Source organism: Seriola lalandi, unplaced genomic scaffold, assembly GCF_002814215.2.
Source record: "Seriola lalandi dorsalis isolate HSWRI2012SDOR001 ecotype SW California unplaced genomic scaffold, Sedor1 jcf7180002054686, whole genome shotgun sequence".
Taxonomy (NCBI): Eukaryota; Metazoa; Chordata; class Actinopteri; order Carangiformes; family Carangidae; genus Seriola; species Seriola lalandi.
Window position 1 is genome coordinate 1,012,721 of NW_019525239.1, and position 15,852 is coordinate 1,028,572.

A 15,852-nucleotide genomic window follows, 5' to 3' on the forward strand; every position below is an offset into this window, starting at 1 on the left:
TCACTCAAGAGTTAATTCCTGTTTTCAGTAGGTGGCGCTGTGACTGAGAATAATTATTAGTATGCAGATGTTTTCAGTGTGAGACTGTAATCAAACATGTGAAATCTAGGGAAGACTGGAAACGTGTAATAGTGTTAAAGCCACTGAAGGGATTGCATGTTTATCTGCATTCTTAACTTTGTCCACCAGGTGGAGCCAGAGGCCATGCAATAGGCAGGCATGGAGCTGTGCATGAGACCACACAATGATATAATATTAGTATCCACATGTCTTCAGTATGAGACTTTAATCATATTTCATATTTACATTAGGTGGCGCTATGAGCATTAGTAAATACATGCATGTAGATGTGTTCAGGCCGGGACTCTTATCAAACATATAAAGTTTGGGACAGTTTGGACAATGCATGCTCGAGTTATAGTGAGTTGGTATTTCATGGCGAAGGATCGAAATTCACCTGGCAGGTTGTTCCACAAAAACTCACAGTTTTGATTATGAAGCATATTCAACTTCTTGCAAGCATATGATGACGAAGTTTGACATGGGTGTGGTCAACCCTCTAGGATTAGTGCATCAACGTGTAAAACATAACATTTCCTGTTGCCACAAGGGGGCGTTATGAATATCACTAAATATTTGCATATAGTTGTGTTCAGGGTGGGACTCTTATCAAACTCAGAAAGTTTAGGGTCCTTTCGACAATTTGTGTTGAAATGAGAGCAAGTTCAATTTTCATAGCGAATCATCGCCGCGCCAACAATCGTCCTCCAACGAAAACTTAAAAGCTTCACAATTTACCATCGCAGGTATTAATATTTGACTTAATGTAGATCTGATTAATTCGCGAGGAGGAGTTTGTTAAAGTATGATGTCTCTAAATTGCCAAAATTGCAGATTAAATTCAAAATGGCTGACTTCCTGTTGGGTTTAGGGTATGGGTTGTAACAATGTTTTTTGTATGTTTTGGCATGTTACATGTGTCTACCAAGTTTCCTGCATGTAGGTGAAACCCAGTGCTAAAGTGCTCGGGGCCTAATAAACACTGCTATATCAGTTAAGATGTTAGGAGCTGGTGAGCTTCAGAGACAGCATCTCCTTTTCCATCCTGTTCCGTTTTCTGTCCTGCAGCTGGTTACATGTGCACATTATCTTAGCAGAGGTTGTAATGAGATGACTGACCTGCCATTGTTTGTGTGTGCAGGTGCACGGCTCCACGTCTCGGGGCATTAATCTGTGGTCCGGATTGAGGGGGATGGTCCAGGAGGGAGGTGTCTCCTCACTCTGGAGGGGAAACGGTATCAACGTCCTCAAGATTGCTCCTGAATCTGCCATTAAGTTTATGGCCTATGAACAGGTCAGCACTCTAACCATTTACTGACACTTAGCTTGTCACTGAATGTTTGTGCAAGTCACTGAAAGCTGAGACAAATGTATTCATTTAGGGGAAACCCTGGCACAGATAGGGTGAATGAATCCTGCATCAGTTTCATACATAATCAAAGCCTTTGCACATCCCTCCTCTCATGCTGCATTGTACATTGTACACCGTCTCTCTTCTGTGCCCTGCCAACATCTTCTTCCCCTCCTCCTTCTCCTTTCTCTTCTCTTACTCCAGATCAAGTGGGTAATCCGAGGCAGTAAAGAGGGGGGCAGTTTAAGAGTACAAGAAAGGTTCATTGCTGGCTCTCTGGCAGGAGCTATTGCCCAGACCATCATCTACCCCATGGAGGTCAGTCTGATTTTACTTTAGTTTGTTTATTTTAGTTTGTGTTAATTCCACAGTCATTCCTTCTTGATGATTAGTCTCCCTCTTTTCTCTGTATGTTACATATATACTCGATCTTTAATTGCATGGTTCACCTTAACTAAGAAATGAATGCAAATGATGTTGTGTAAAAACACAAATTAACAAATTTAATTCAGCTGCAAGATTCATTAATTGACCCCAAGCACCACTTCTCATTGTTGTAGAGATGTCCTTAGCAGCTTTATTCAGATCAGCATTAGGACTAATTAGCTTCCCACTTATTACACGTATGCAGAAACTTTATTTCGGTGTTGATCAAGTGGATTAAGGAGATGTAGAGGGATAGAGCCAGTCTGAGACCCCCCCAGGGAGCCTTAGGCAGGGCCCAGACACTGATGGTGGAGGAATGAAGTTGCAAGTGGCTTACACTGCATTGACAGCAGAGAGAGAAAACATAGGAAAGGTGGTTTAAATGTTCCTCAATGTTACTGCTGCAGCCGTAACACTCAGCTAAGATGATCACTGGATGATGTGAAAGGCCGTGCAGAGAACCCAATGAAATCAAATGGCTAATAGAGGAGAGGCGGAGCCTCGGTGTGATGAACAGATAAGGTGGCTGCCAGTTGTCTTCCTGCTTGAAGTTGCGCTAAAAGCTTTTGTACATGAAAAACATCAGTTGAACAAATGTTTACTTGCAGATGAAAGCCACTGAATAATCAGATAAAGATGAATGTGGTACAAAAAAAATAATGGACAGGAAATAATGTCTGGGTGAGAGAGAAAGCCTGAATGATTGATTGTGAATCACAGTGAGCATTGATCACAACAAACCAATTAGATGCATGACACTCACTGGATGTAAGTTTGTTACAGCAAAGATGGCTGATTGGACGGGCTGAATAAAGAAAAGAAGAGTGGAGTGGAGTGTCCTTGAAGAACAGTCTGAACAGGTGGTATGTGGGCATCCTCCACTAGCTAAAATATGGACTTCTTTGTCCAGAACTGAGCAGCCAAGGCCCAGGTTACATTGAGTGATGTAGATTGCAGCTCTGCTTGAAAAGTCTTTGTGTTATTGGTAGAATATTTTTATTATAGGATTATAGGATTTTTGATCTCAGCCTAAAGGATATATTAGCAACAGAAGAAATGAATGTTCTACTGGATGCAGGAAGGGCCACTGACAGCATTATGTGTAGGAAGTGCTTGGCTGGAATGCCGATTGAGGAGACTGGAAGGTGTGGTGCCATTAAAGATCTGTGGCTGATTTGAAAAGGAAGATGAGGGATTTTCTGCTGCTAAAAGATGTGTATCCATGTTGGATATGGTGTTGGTGAGCTGGTGGGTTGCTGGCAGGAGAGCCGACTGCACAAATGGAGGAAGATGGACCTTTTGCACTTGGCAGGTGGAGGAAATGGAGCTGATTTTTTTACATGCTTACTGAAGTAAGTAAGAAGAAGTACTGAAGTAAGGCTGAAGTTCGGGGCTGACTGCCCAAGAAAACTCAAAGCCATGGGTTTAAGTTGGGACAGATCCAGGTTGGGTGGTGGATTCAGACCTTTTTCCGCTTAATTTTTCTTCGAACTTAAGCAAGTAGCAAGATAATGATGAAGCAAAAAAAAAAAACAGATTCTAACCTCATTTTATTTAGCGCTTAAGTGCTGTTTTGCTCCAGAGAATTCACTCCCCCCATCTGACATCACTTCTATCTGGAACACCTAATGGTGGTAAAAAGAATGTGGTTAATCAAATGAAGTTTTCAATATACCATTTTTTTTGGCGATGCAAGATAAAAAAAATAGTGATAACATAATAAGACATTACATAAGATAGAGTAACATAACAAGACGTAATTTAACATAACGTAACATGATGGCATCTTGAGAACAACGGACAGCTTTTTATTATTGCTATAGATTTAGATGACTCATATATATTTTGATTTTCAATTTACCAGTTGATCGAACATCTGTCTCCAGAGGTGGAAACAAACACCAATGTTAACTCTTGTCTCTATCACATCTTTTCATCTACTGAAGTTAGCACGCTAACCAGCTAGCTCCAGCCACTCTGCTCACTTTCTTATAGCGACTCACTGTAGCCTCCAGGGCTCTGAAGACGTAGCTGCTCAGAGGACATATTATAACCTCTTGTCTTGTAAACAAAATGATTGACGAAGCTCTTGTCAAGCGACAATCAACACCACCTGCTCCCAGCAGGAAACAACGGGTACATACCCCATCTCATCCAGGAACTTCTTGGAATTTGGGGGATATGTATAAGTAGAACAAATTCTGGACTACCTTTCTTAGCCTGCTGCTACAATGACCCAGGAGCAGGAAATGGATGGATGGAAAATGACTTCTTGATGCCCATAAAAGAATCCAAAGATTAGTTCTGTCTCCTTGTCCAGTTGAAGAATTAACCTTTTGCCAGTGGTGTCCTCACTGTTCTAACCATATTGTTCATCCTTCTTCTCCTCCTCCTCTGCTGGGTAGGTGCTGAAGACTCGTCTCACTTTACGTAAGACGGGACAGTACTCTGGAATGGCCGACTGTGCCAGACAAATCCTGAAGACAGAGGGGGTACGAGCTTTCTACAGGGGCTACCTGCCAAATACACTGGGCATCATCCCCTATGCTGGCATCGACCTGGCTGTGTATGAGGTGTGTGAGCATGTGTCTGTGTGAGTGAACAGGCCTGTTTCTGGTCTGGGAATTTCTAAAGTGTAGAGGTTATAAAATGTTGTAATCCAGGCCAAAGAAATCAGGAGGCTGGTTAAATTCTCCACAGAGGTGGGCGATAAAAAGTGACTTTTATACTTTACAGAAGATACAGAAGAGTATGTTTGAGAAATAGTGTCACTCATTCATATCATTTGATGAGAGAACACACTGAAAGCAATGGTTTAGTCTCGGATTTTTGTCATTTCTAACTTTAAACTTATGTAGTTCTGTAAATTAAGCCAGCATAAGAATAATTAACAATGGATCCAATAACTATGGACCCACAGAGAGTGATCATCAGCTCTGCAGTTTCCCTCAGATCCACTGAGCTTTTTAGTGTCTTATAGTTTGCTGTTTTCCCACCATCAGATTCAGTTCTCATCAACCTAGCATCATCATCATAACTGTCTTTAGAGAAAAAGCTCCTATAAAGCCACTGTCCTCTACCTGCTCAACTGTTTGCTGACTTTACAACAACTTTATAAAATGATGTCAGATTTTGTGTTTTCAGCTTGTTTTGCCTCCAAGTGACCAAAAGAATCAGTTACTGCAGCTTTACCTGCGAACTGCAGTCTCAATAATGTTATCAGATGTTGAATAGCAGATGTTTTGTACATGAAATTGAGCCACTGTAGTGGAAACCAGTAAGAGCTATAATTTAGATAATTATTAATAACAGGTTTGAGAAAATATATCAGTGTTTGAATAGGAACTTGGACTCGTGAACATTTACAGTAAATATTTAGCATTATTCTGTATTCTTTCACAGCAAAACCATATATGTGTTACTCTGTCTCTTTATGCCTTGACTGCAGCACAGATGATGTCACGGAGTGTGTTTATATAATTTTATTTTGAAATAATTCAAATGTAAAAGTTAAATTATTATTTTCTTGTCTTTTCTCTCTTACCTCTAATATCCCTCTAATCTTTTCCACGACTCTTCTCCTTTATTGTCTGAACTCTCCCTCTTGCTCCAAGACTCTGAAGAACGCCTGGCTGCAGAGGTTCTGTGTAGATTCAGCAGATCCAGGAGTTCTGGTCCTGCTGGGCTGTGGCACCATCTCCAGCACCTGTGGCCAGCTCGCGTCCTATCCACTTGCTCTCATCCGGACACGCATGCAGGCACAAGGTCAGCTACACTGTAGATTTTCACATTTTACAAACATACAGGTTCTTCTACCGGCCTCTGTAACTTCCGTCACTCCTCTTCCTTCAGCCATCACTGAGGGGAAACCCAAGATGACGATGGTGGGCCAGTTCAAATACATCATATCCCATGAAGGCGTACCAGGCCTGTATCGTGGTATCACCCCCAACTTCCTCAAAGTCATTCCTGCTGTGAGCATCTCCTATGTGGTGTATGAGCACATGAAGAAAGTCCTGGGGGTGGGGTACTAGACTGAGACAAAGAAGATGGACAAACAGCAAAAAAGGACAGAGAAGGCAAAGACTCATTGTGCTGGTGGAGAGGTGATGAAGCAGCTCCTCTGTTGTTCAGGAGGAGGTCAGAAAGGAACCATGGCTCTGCTGTAGACTGCACTTCCTGTCGACACATTCAGGTTTGAGCTTGTGTAACATGCAGATAGTTTGTCAGTAGATCATATTCATGTGTGGAGAAGAGGACGAGGTTTGACACTATTATACCACATTTATACAGGCCATACATCAACTCCCAGTGTATTTCTAGTTTATGCTCCACAGTTGAACAGTCAGGACATTGTAACAGTTCAGACTGGGTTGTACTAAGTGTTTGACTGACTGAGAACATACAGTAATACTGGTGTCTTGAGAAACACAGGGTCATTTCATTTCATCATTCACTAAACATCTCAGAGCGGTCAAGATGAAAACGGCACTGCGTAAAGAAATGGAGAAACAGAGAATCGAACCAGCAGTTCAGAAGCTGATCAGATGTTAAAATCCTGCACAGTGGTTCATTATTGATAAATTACTTTATAAAGGAAGCTGTGCATTCACCTGATTGGCCAGTGCAGTCAGTCTCTGGTTGATATTGCTTTGTGTTGCAGTAAAGTCTTATTGTTCTGCTGGACGTCCTGCTTGTTTGTGCTGGAGTGGCTCTGTATTAGGACTGCTGCAGTGTTTTTTTCACTCAGTGCTAGATGTGAAGAACACAGCCTTAAAACCCCAAAACTTGTTTTTGTCTGAAGTACTTTACAGTCAGAAGCTGTCTCTGTCTGTATCCAGTTGAGGTTGGTGGGTTTGTGACTGCTGTTTTCAGATTGCCTCCATGGCAACCATGACAGCCACAGAAACCACACAATGTGAAACTGCACAGGAGATCATTTTAATCAATTAAAATACTCATATAATATAGATATTTAATAATATATAACTCATCTACACTAGCAGTGGACACACATGTTAATATGAATGGTCCTGGAGCAATGCCAGCATCAAACTTGGACTTTCCACTCTGGGTCAATCAACACACTGTTTATCATATTAGTTAAACTTAGTAACTGTGTCATTGCTAATGCTTTCCTCCAGTTTGGAATAACAGAGGGCTCACAAGTTACTACGACCAAACACAAACAATAAGAAAAGCAAGTCCAATTTTTTTTAATTAAAAAATGTGTTGTGGTGTGATAAAATACTTCCTGAATATGGCCTCAGGTACTTTGCACAATACAATGTCCTATTTGTTTCACATGTACACTGCAGTTCATCATACTGCTTAGTTTTCCGATCAACAGACTGTTGACCCTGTAGAACCAGAAAGGACAGAACATTTAGATCCATGGAAGCTTTGACTCAGTCATAGAAACACATGGGATCTGACTGAAGGTGCATGATGTGCGAAAATAGAAGTGCATCAGCATCTCTGTGCAAACAAAGAACTGTGAAACGGTATCAACAGACTGTGAGGAGCTGAGTGTTTGAACAGCAATCAATACACTGGAGTTTTGTTTCTTAATCATTTTGACTGAGAAATGAGGCAGTCCTTGACTTTATGAAATGTTGCTGTCCAAATACTTCAAAGGCTCAGGGTGGAACTGTTACTCTTGAGGTGTAAGTAGTAGCCTCTAGTTTCATCATGGTGGGGTGCAAAGCCAGCAGTAACGAGACTGAAGAGGTTGAGCTAATTAAAAAGCTGTCTCTGCTACTGACATCACGTAGCTCATCACAGTTTAACTCACTGATATCTCTCCATGTCGTCTTAATCCTAGTTAAATAAAGCAATCCCAATTTAAGGTCCACTTACTATCTTTTCCTGGAGCTTTCAATTGTATCACACAGGCTTAACAGCAAATGTAGTTTGCTTAGTTGTCATGGAGATGGAAGTATTGACATACAAACTCAGCATCATCCTTAGTACTTTTTGTCCATGTTAGCTAAGCTAGGTATGAAAGTTCGTGGAAATTGTAGTTTGAGCAATGCAATCCCAACTCAAAGTCCACTTACTGCATTTTCAGGAGGTTTCAACCTGGGGCAACTAAGAAAATTGATGATGAAAATCGGGCTGTTGAAAGCTTTGGAAAACTCTAGTAATAGACTGTACTGTGGGAGCCAGGAGGGCTGTCAGCGTCCCAGCAACCCTTTACTCAAAAGTAGATTCATCATTTGTTATCTTTGATATGAATATGTTATTTTAAAATATTGGGGGGAGGGTAATGCAGTATGTTTTAAGTGAAGGAGAGGGTCCATCTGAGGGCCTTTGTTAGATATATTTACAGAAGAGAGATGACAGGGAAAGAGAGGAGAGACACTGTGAATAGTGATCTACATACACTGGTTCCTGGACTTGAATCTGGGACATAACAGTTCATGGTTGACCTTAAAGTCTAAAGCAAGAAGTGCACATGGTGCACTTACAATGAAGCTAAAGATTCAGCCCCCTGCCTACTCCAACAGTGGGGCCAGTCCTATAAATGTGGATGTCGCTGACTGACTGAGTGATGAAGTGACACCACTGGAGTGTTGGAGAAACAAATCTAGTGACTTTTTGGACAAACCTTAAATACTGTCTGTAAAAGAAAGTCGTGCTGTCCCGTTGACCATCTGCAAGCACACCTCTCTCCGCTGAACGTATGGCAGCTGATGAGAATGAGCTTCAACATTTCTCTGTGAGTGATCATGTTACAGTAAATCCAACTGAGCTCACAGCTCAGTCTTTGTCGTTACTGATGTGTTTGGTGGTTTTGTTAGATGATGTTATGAAATCAGGATTTTAGGAGCAGCTTGAAGTGACTGCTGGTTAACATGTCATCTTAATGGGCCACTTTTTCAGTCACTGTTTCAAATTTGTTCTGTTGTGTAAGATACTGTATATGTGAGCACAGAGAGGAGAGAAGAGAAAAGATAAAGAGCTGAACCCAGCTGACCCTAGACTGAAACCAGCTGACCCTAGACTGAAACCAGCTGACCCTAGACTGAAACCAGCTGACCCTAGACTGGATGATAATACGATATGGTCCAGGCAGATACAAGGTTTTGACCTGGTCTTGTACAGTCCCTCAGTAGACCCTTAGTTCGGATTGTTTAGAATTCTATATTAAACTTTACTATAGTTATAATTTATCATATCATATAGTACCATATGTACTGCTGTACATGTCCAACAGTGGTGTTTAATACTTTTTCATATAATATTATAAGGGCTGTCAGTCTGTGTGTGCAGATTCTCTGTTACTGTCCACCTGTTTACCACCATGATACTAGAGGCCAGTGTGATCTGTGTGTATTAATGCAGATGATTGAGTCATGACAAATATTTCAAACCCTCTGATTTTCTGACTTAGAATATATTTTGTAAATTTAAAGTATATTGAACTATTTTCGATACCAAAAACCTCAACCATAGCTAAGTGTCAAAGTAAGAGGGCGGAGTCAAAGGTAAGAAAGAGGTGAACAGGTGATTGAGTGTGCATCTGTGCATGGTTTTTAAAAATCATATTTAGATATAACTTGAATATGAACTGCATAAAAACTTTTTATAGTAGTTTGTTGGTGCAGTTCTGAAGCAACTGCATGTAGGTGTTACACTCCCATAGACCCTGAATGTCATTATTTGCATAGTAGGCAAATGTATAACATGTATATTATTATGCTTATGAATGCCTAATTCCCTTAAGAGTTGATTTTCTCTTTGTTTTTGCAAGCGTACTTGAAATGATGGATGCTTGTTGCCACTGGGGCCTTGCAAGCATGATGTACAACATTTTGAAAGCATGGGTGCATGTTTCTGAGCCTTTTTTCAAAGGTGTAGCCGGCTAGCTTCAGTGTGAGGACTGTATCGCCTTTCATCTATCGGCTATCCCCAACCCCCCCCCAAAAAAAAGAAAAAAAAAGAGCTATTGTAGAATGAGTTTGATAAGAAACATGACAAAAAGAGCTTTCTAGTTTTGATAAATCATCTATGTCAGATGAATGTGTGCGTGCACTTTACATGCCTCCATGATGGAATTAAACCTGTGACAAAGAAGAGGGTGATGTTTTACGTCTGTTTCATCTGAACAACTGCAAAATCTCCATCTAACAGTTATTAGTATGGAATGCCATTTTAATGAATACTGTAAATGTAAATATAAATATATAAGTGAGTCAATAAATACATAAATAGCTTTATAAATGAACAAATTCATGAATAAATAAATAGAGTTTTATTTTAAAAAAATGACTTTTTTATTTATTTCAGGGGTCTTTTATTTTATAATTCCACATTTATTTATTTCTGGAGACTTTTCTTTCCTAATGCCACATTTATTACCCAGCTCTTTTCCATCTGTTATATTCAAATTAGGGGGCGCGGTTATCTCACAATTTTATTATTTTATTATTTCAGGATTTATTTCATAGCTGTATTTATTTATCTATTTTATATTGATTAAAATGGCATTCCATATATCAGCACATGGTCGTCTTTAAAGCTGCACTAACTGACACTATCATTTCATGTGGTTGTTATGGTGAATGTTTCGTTGTTACTGTTATATTATTTTGGTCTATTGGAGGCAGGATGTTGCAGTTTTAATGAAGTCAGGGTCAACTCTTCCCATCCTAATCATTTTCTTACAGTCCCCAAATGATCCTCTATGTGGTTTTGGTCTCCAGCAACTCCTGAGGAAAATATCTTCCTATAGCTGCATTGTGTTCTCTGTTTTGCTCAGAGGAGGATAGACTGACTTTCTTTGGGAGAGCAGTTTTTATTCTCATAATATTATGACTTCATTCTTGTAATTTCTCATTTTTGTTTCCTCAATGTGGCCCTAATACTCGTATTTATCAGACCCTCTTCACTGAAAACATCTGGCTGCTGCAGCTGGAGATCAGGTGGATACTGTAGAGAGTGGAATCTGTGGGCTATAAACCAAAACAATGAACTACAAGAGGCTATAAAGCTCAATAGACACTATGAGTGACAATACAATTGATTCATTTAATTTATTCATATTTTTAAAATGCAAATTTTCAACTCAATTCCAAATTTTATTTATTTATTTTCTAAAATTAAAGATGAAAAATGAAGAACCCTGCACACATCACACACCACTTTGGTAATAAGGGTTAACTGTTGACATGTAAAAGAACTTTATTACTCTGAGCTGAACTGTATTATTCTCTCCTCCAGTCACAGTAGAAACTGGACAATGGAGTGAGGAAGAGGAGAACCATGTGTTTGTGAGACATTATTACAGTGTCACATTCAAAACATTAATACAAGGTGAGCTTCAATACCAAACCACAATACAAAGATTCATGACTGTGAGCATGATCCTGTTGAAGGAGCCATTAGAAGATGGTGAACTGTGTCCATGAAGGGATGAACATGGTCAACATGGCAACAATACTCAGATGGACTGTGACACTCAGACCTTGATTGTGAAAATGATTATGAAAACATTTCCTACACCATCATCCACAACCACCAGCCTGAACTGTTGCGAGACAGATTGGTCCATGGATTCAGACTCTTAACTCTACAATCTGCTGCCTCAGCACAAATCCAGATCCATCAGTCCAGAGGTCTGTACTACGAAGCAGGATTTGAGGTTATCCAGGTAACTTCAGGTTTAACTCTGGGTTTTCGGTCCTACGACAGTGGTTCCCTTGTTACCGGGGGAAATCACCATGGTAACTCCTCACCCGCTCAGAGGTTGCCTAAACCTAACCGCAGACAGTACCTACATGTATCATTTTATCCACTCAAAAAAACGATGCCTCTAAATATGATCCAGGCAGCAATTACATTTGCCATCACAATGTAATTGAGACAACAATTTATTAAAACAGACTATAAATTTAAGATACAAGGGAACATGGCAATAAAGCACAGTCCATTCAATCCACCCTCATCCAGCCTTCTGTCTTCTCTCTCTTTACCTTCCTGTTTTGTTCATCCGCTCCCTTCCTTCACTTACCTCCTCCTAACCTCGTCTGTCAGTGTGGCAGTATGGGGTGATGATTGTAAAGTGGCTCCAGCCAACATTTAGAAAAGTGAAAAAATCTCCTGGATTTACAGATACATATCAGTTCCTTGGGACTCATAAAATAAAGTCTCCCCAGTCAGTCAGGTAAATGCAGACATTACACAGCAATATCTGCCAGATTTAAAAGCCTCTATCAACTGTAACCTGCAATAGGAACTGCCAAGTATTCCACTTGTTGAAATAGACATGCCATCCATGGGAGCTGGGGTTTTGCCAACTCCTCCTTTCCCAGTGCTATTGTGGAGGAGGTATTAACTGCTGCTGACAGCCATTAATGGTGAAGAATAACTACAGAGAATTGCTGATCAACAAGTGAACTGCATCCAACCGTGCTGCGCCCTGTTCTGTTCGGTTTTTTGTAGTATGACTGTGAAACAGTCGCAGAACTATTATTTGTACAGTTAGAGTTACAGAGATAATTCATAAATGAAACCACTGACCTTTAGCCTGAAGGTTTACACCTTTACACCTTTAAAGCTGACTTTGTTGCAAGTTTATATAACCTAATATACTGTAACTTCACCAAGTGTTTGCCCATCTCACCACATATAATCAGAGGGAGCAGCTGTGCCCAGTGGATCATGACTGACTTGTTTACTCGGAGTCACCTGCTGGGCTGGGACACTTGGCATGTATAACAATGAACACATTTAAGAGTGTGTTTGGGTTAGAACCAGCTCTCTCTCAGACGGGCAGATTAATGTTTGTGTAGTGGCCTCTCTCTGGGATTTGAATTTGGTTGCTCTTGTGCACTCAATCAAATCACTCTGTGAAGACTCCTTGAAAATTCATTTAAAAAGATTAAGTCACCCATAACTAAGCCATTATACTTTTAAAGGGGGACTGCAGAATAATGAATTAAGTCATGCTGCCTTCAGCTCAGCTCAGCTCCCAGCTGCTGGAGATGTCCTGTCCTGTGTCACTGAAGAGCGTCAGTAAATTTTAAAGGTAAACTGCTTTATTCAGTTTTTCTACTGGTTTGAATCCCCTGGTGTGTTTGTTATGGAGAGGAGGACACCTCTGTGGATAATTCAGCTGCTGGTAAAAACCTGCTGAACGTCTGGTTCATAAGTTATCAGAGAAACAATCAGAACAAAGGTTAGCATCAATCTCAGCTCCAATTCTTCCCTGAGTCTCTGTCCTCCGTACAGCGTCGCTCAAACACTGACTTTAAATGTCAAAATGCTTTATTCAGTGTTTTTAACGGTTAGAATCACCGGGTCTGTTTGATTCCCTGAACCACTGACACTGAAGGAATCCAAACAGGGAGGAGCCTACTGTAATGATGGTGACGATAACAACTCCTATGATCTCGCGCTATTTCATGATGTCACCCAATGCCGTCTTTTGTTATTGTTTTGTTTGACTCTGATAACTTCAGATCCAGACGTCCGACGACTAAAATCCTTCATCTGGTTCAAATATAGAATTGAAAACCACCAAGGTGTAAAAATTGTATGTGACTTAAAACTAGATAAAAGTCAATGTTGAGTTTCTGTCAGACAAACACAAAACTGACACATGATCATAGAGGATATGATGTCATTGACAGGAGACCAAATGCCACGTACTGTTACCATGATTAAAATCACAGATTTCTCTGGTTTGAGAATTGATGGAAACATTTGTGAGAATGTAAAAACACAACTCAACATCATAGAACATAGGTCTAGATGTTTTTAGACTTTGTAATGTGGAAAAGTTACAGATTAGAACTTTACACTTAACAACTGCATTATTTTGTGAAAATCTTTTAATGAAGAAATTTCAAATACAAAACATAAATTTCAACATTGGTCAAAATAATTGCAATCAAATGTTTTCCTCAAATCCTTCAGCCCAAAATGACAGTAACGCCACTGCTAAAATAATAAAAGATGTTTGAAATATCTTATTCAGGAACTGTTGAGGTTGAAGTGAAGTTGCCTCACACCTGGAAAGACAAGTGTAGCCTACCAAAGTAATGCAGGTAGGAGACGCCTAAACATTTCTCCTGCATTAAGTTATGCAATGTTTTACAGAAAAATAAATACATTGTTGCTATTTCTCAGTCTCATAACAAGAAAGTCCATTTTCTATTATGTCTTCTAATGTTGTTGTTATGGTTCCGTGTTCAACGAAATAAATTTTAAAAGTCCGCTGTCGTCATCAGTTACCACCTGACTGGCCAGTTCTGTAGCAGAGCATGACGTCGGCGCTGCCAGCGTGGAACGCACGTCGCGTACCATTCCAGGAAGTAAACTGTCCGGCTCAGTCTGCGGGACACAGGCACAAGTGAGAGCAGTAACTACGTGTCACAGTTAACGTTTTAACACGGCTTTCCTCGCCACAGATATTTCGGCGTCCCCGGACAGGCTGTCAGCCGTGTGCAGTGAAGGTAAGAGTCAGAGAGCTAGCTGGGTCAGCGGTGTGAAGCTGGCTGAAGCTGGGTGTCTCTTGCTAGCTCGCCGTCTGTGTCCTGCTCCTCTCTGCGGCTGCGGTGGAGCTCTGTGAAACATGTATTTCACTGTAGCTGTTCTCGCCTCATTTCTAATGTGTCCGCTGTGAGACAGACAGACACCCGGTGACACTGCGGTTCTCCCGGGCGAGGAGGGGACAGCAGGCTGTCAGAGGATCCTCCTCCGTTAGCAGTGCACCTGCCATAGCCACGAGCATGAACATACGTGGCCTTCAACAGATGTAGACATGAAATTCTCACAGTGTAAATGTTAGAAAAGATACCTGATAGCTCACTTTATACTTAATGCCTTCTCTTGTTGTGTTAAAGAGATCCTGCAATAGCTATAACAATAATAATAATAATTATTGTTATTATAATGATAATAATAGTGATGTTAAAACAGACTGGACTTCAACCTAAGATGAGTTTGAAAAAGTAGTTTTTAGCATATTTGTCATTTTCTAAAGTGCCACCTCAAGGCCAAAATGCACTAAACTGTACAGAACCTCAGTGTGGCCTATGCAGCCTTGGAAATAGTTTCACATATTTCACATTTTTTTGTAAGAAGTGGGCATGGCCTATATCACCAAATCCAGCTAAATTCAGGAAATGCATACATGTAAGGTTTTCAAATGTGCAATGTACAATGTGTGAGTTACCGGCCTAAATGCCCTTACCTTCATGATAGCACCACCTGCTGATGGTCGTGTCATTTTTAGTGTTTGATGTGTGTGAAAGTGGCCTGTGAGATGAATAAAATGCACAACAATAGATCACTCAAACACATGCACAAGATTTGTTCGGGCAGCACGAGTGTGTGTTTGCAACCCAATATAAACCAAAAATGTTACTGTTATTGTGTGTCCGTCTATGACAGTTGACATCTGTTGTAGCAATGCTCCACACACAACATTCATAGAGAATAATGTTAGCTTGTTTAGGCTAACGTTAGCCTGTATATGCTAATACAGCGACAGCTCATAATATGAGCTTGGTCCTCACAACATTAGCAGCTACAGTCATCACTTCAGTCTGTCAGAATATAACACAGACTTTTAAAATAAATATTTCTCTGTGTGTGTGATCACACTGTCTGTTTAGCAGCCTCTGTTGTTTTCTTTTTTTTTTTTTGGTGTTTTATCGAGAATTGTGGAATTTCATTGATATTGGTCCCAACTACCAAATTCCTGGTATCGTGGCATCCCTAATTAGGAATCATGAGAAGGTTTTCAGAGTGACGGAGCCATAGAAAATCTCCATTACCATAGTAACTTGTGAGTGGAGAGAGGGAGTGATGCTGTGCTGCGTCCTCTTTTTGCTGCGTGACGTTATTTTCACTGTGTGAGAAAATGGACGTGTGGCGTGAGAGTTGGCAGCTCTGCTTTACAAACAGCAATAAACTAAGTGGGCTGGGTGTAGGCAGGGTCCAGTTTCAGTCACTCTCACACTCACACTGACACACAAAGCGCCTGTTATCCTGCTAACTAACTT

At 40.5% G+C, this 15,852-nt stretch overlaps 2 protein-coding genes across 3 annotated transcripts in view; both read left to right on the forward strand.

Annotated features, from left to right (window-relative positions):
- The window catches only part of LOC111667199 (mitochondrial adenyl nucleotide antiporter SLC25A23-like), a 21,827-nt gene extending 11,802 nt beyond the window's left edge, over window positions 1-10,025 (forward strand). Inside the window, exons 7-10 of the mRNA XM_023422826.2 lie at window positions 1,616-1,729; window positions 4,243-4,410; window positions 5,452-5,602; window positions 5,690-10,025. Of these exons, the coding sequence (XP_023278594.1) occupies window positions 1,616-1,729; window positions 4,243-4,410; window positions 5,452-5,602; window positions 5,690-5,871 (615 nt within the window). The 3' untranslated portion in view covers window positions 5,872-10,025. The remainder of the gene's footprint in view (window positions 1-1,615; window positions 1,730-4,242; window positions 4,411-5,451; window positions 5,603-5,689) is intronic.
- A 4,131-nt stretch (window positions 10,026-14,156) lies between these two features.
- Window positions 14,157-15,852, forward strand: part of pdxdc1 (pyridoxal-dependent decarboxylase domain containing 1) — a 40,051-nt gene continuing 38,355 nt past the window's right edge. For both annotated transcript variants that reach the window (XM_023422857.2, XM_023422858.2), the window contains exon 1: window positions 14,157-14,298. The gene's annotated coding sequence lies outside the window, so the exon portion shown is untranslated. The remainder of the gene's footprint in view (window positions 14,299-15,852) is intronic.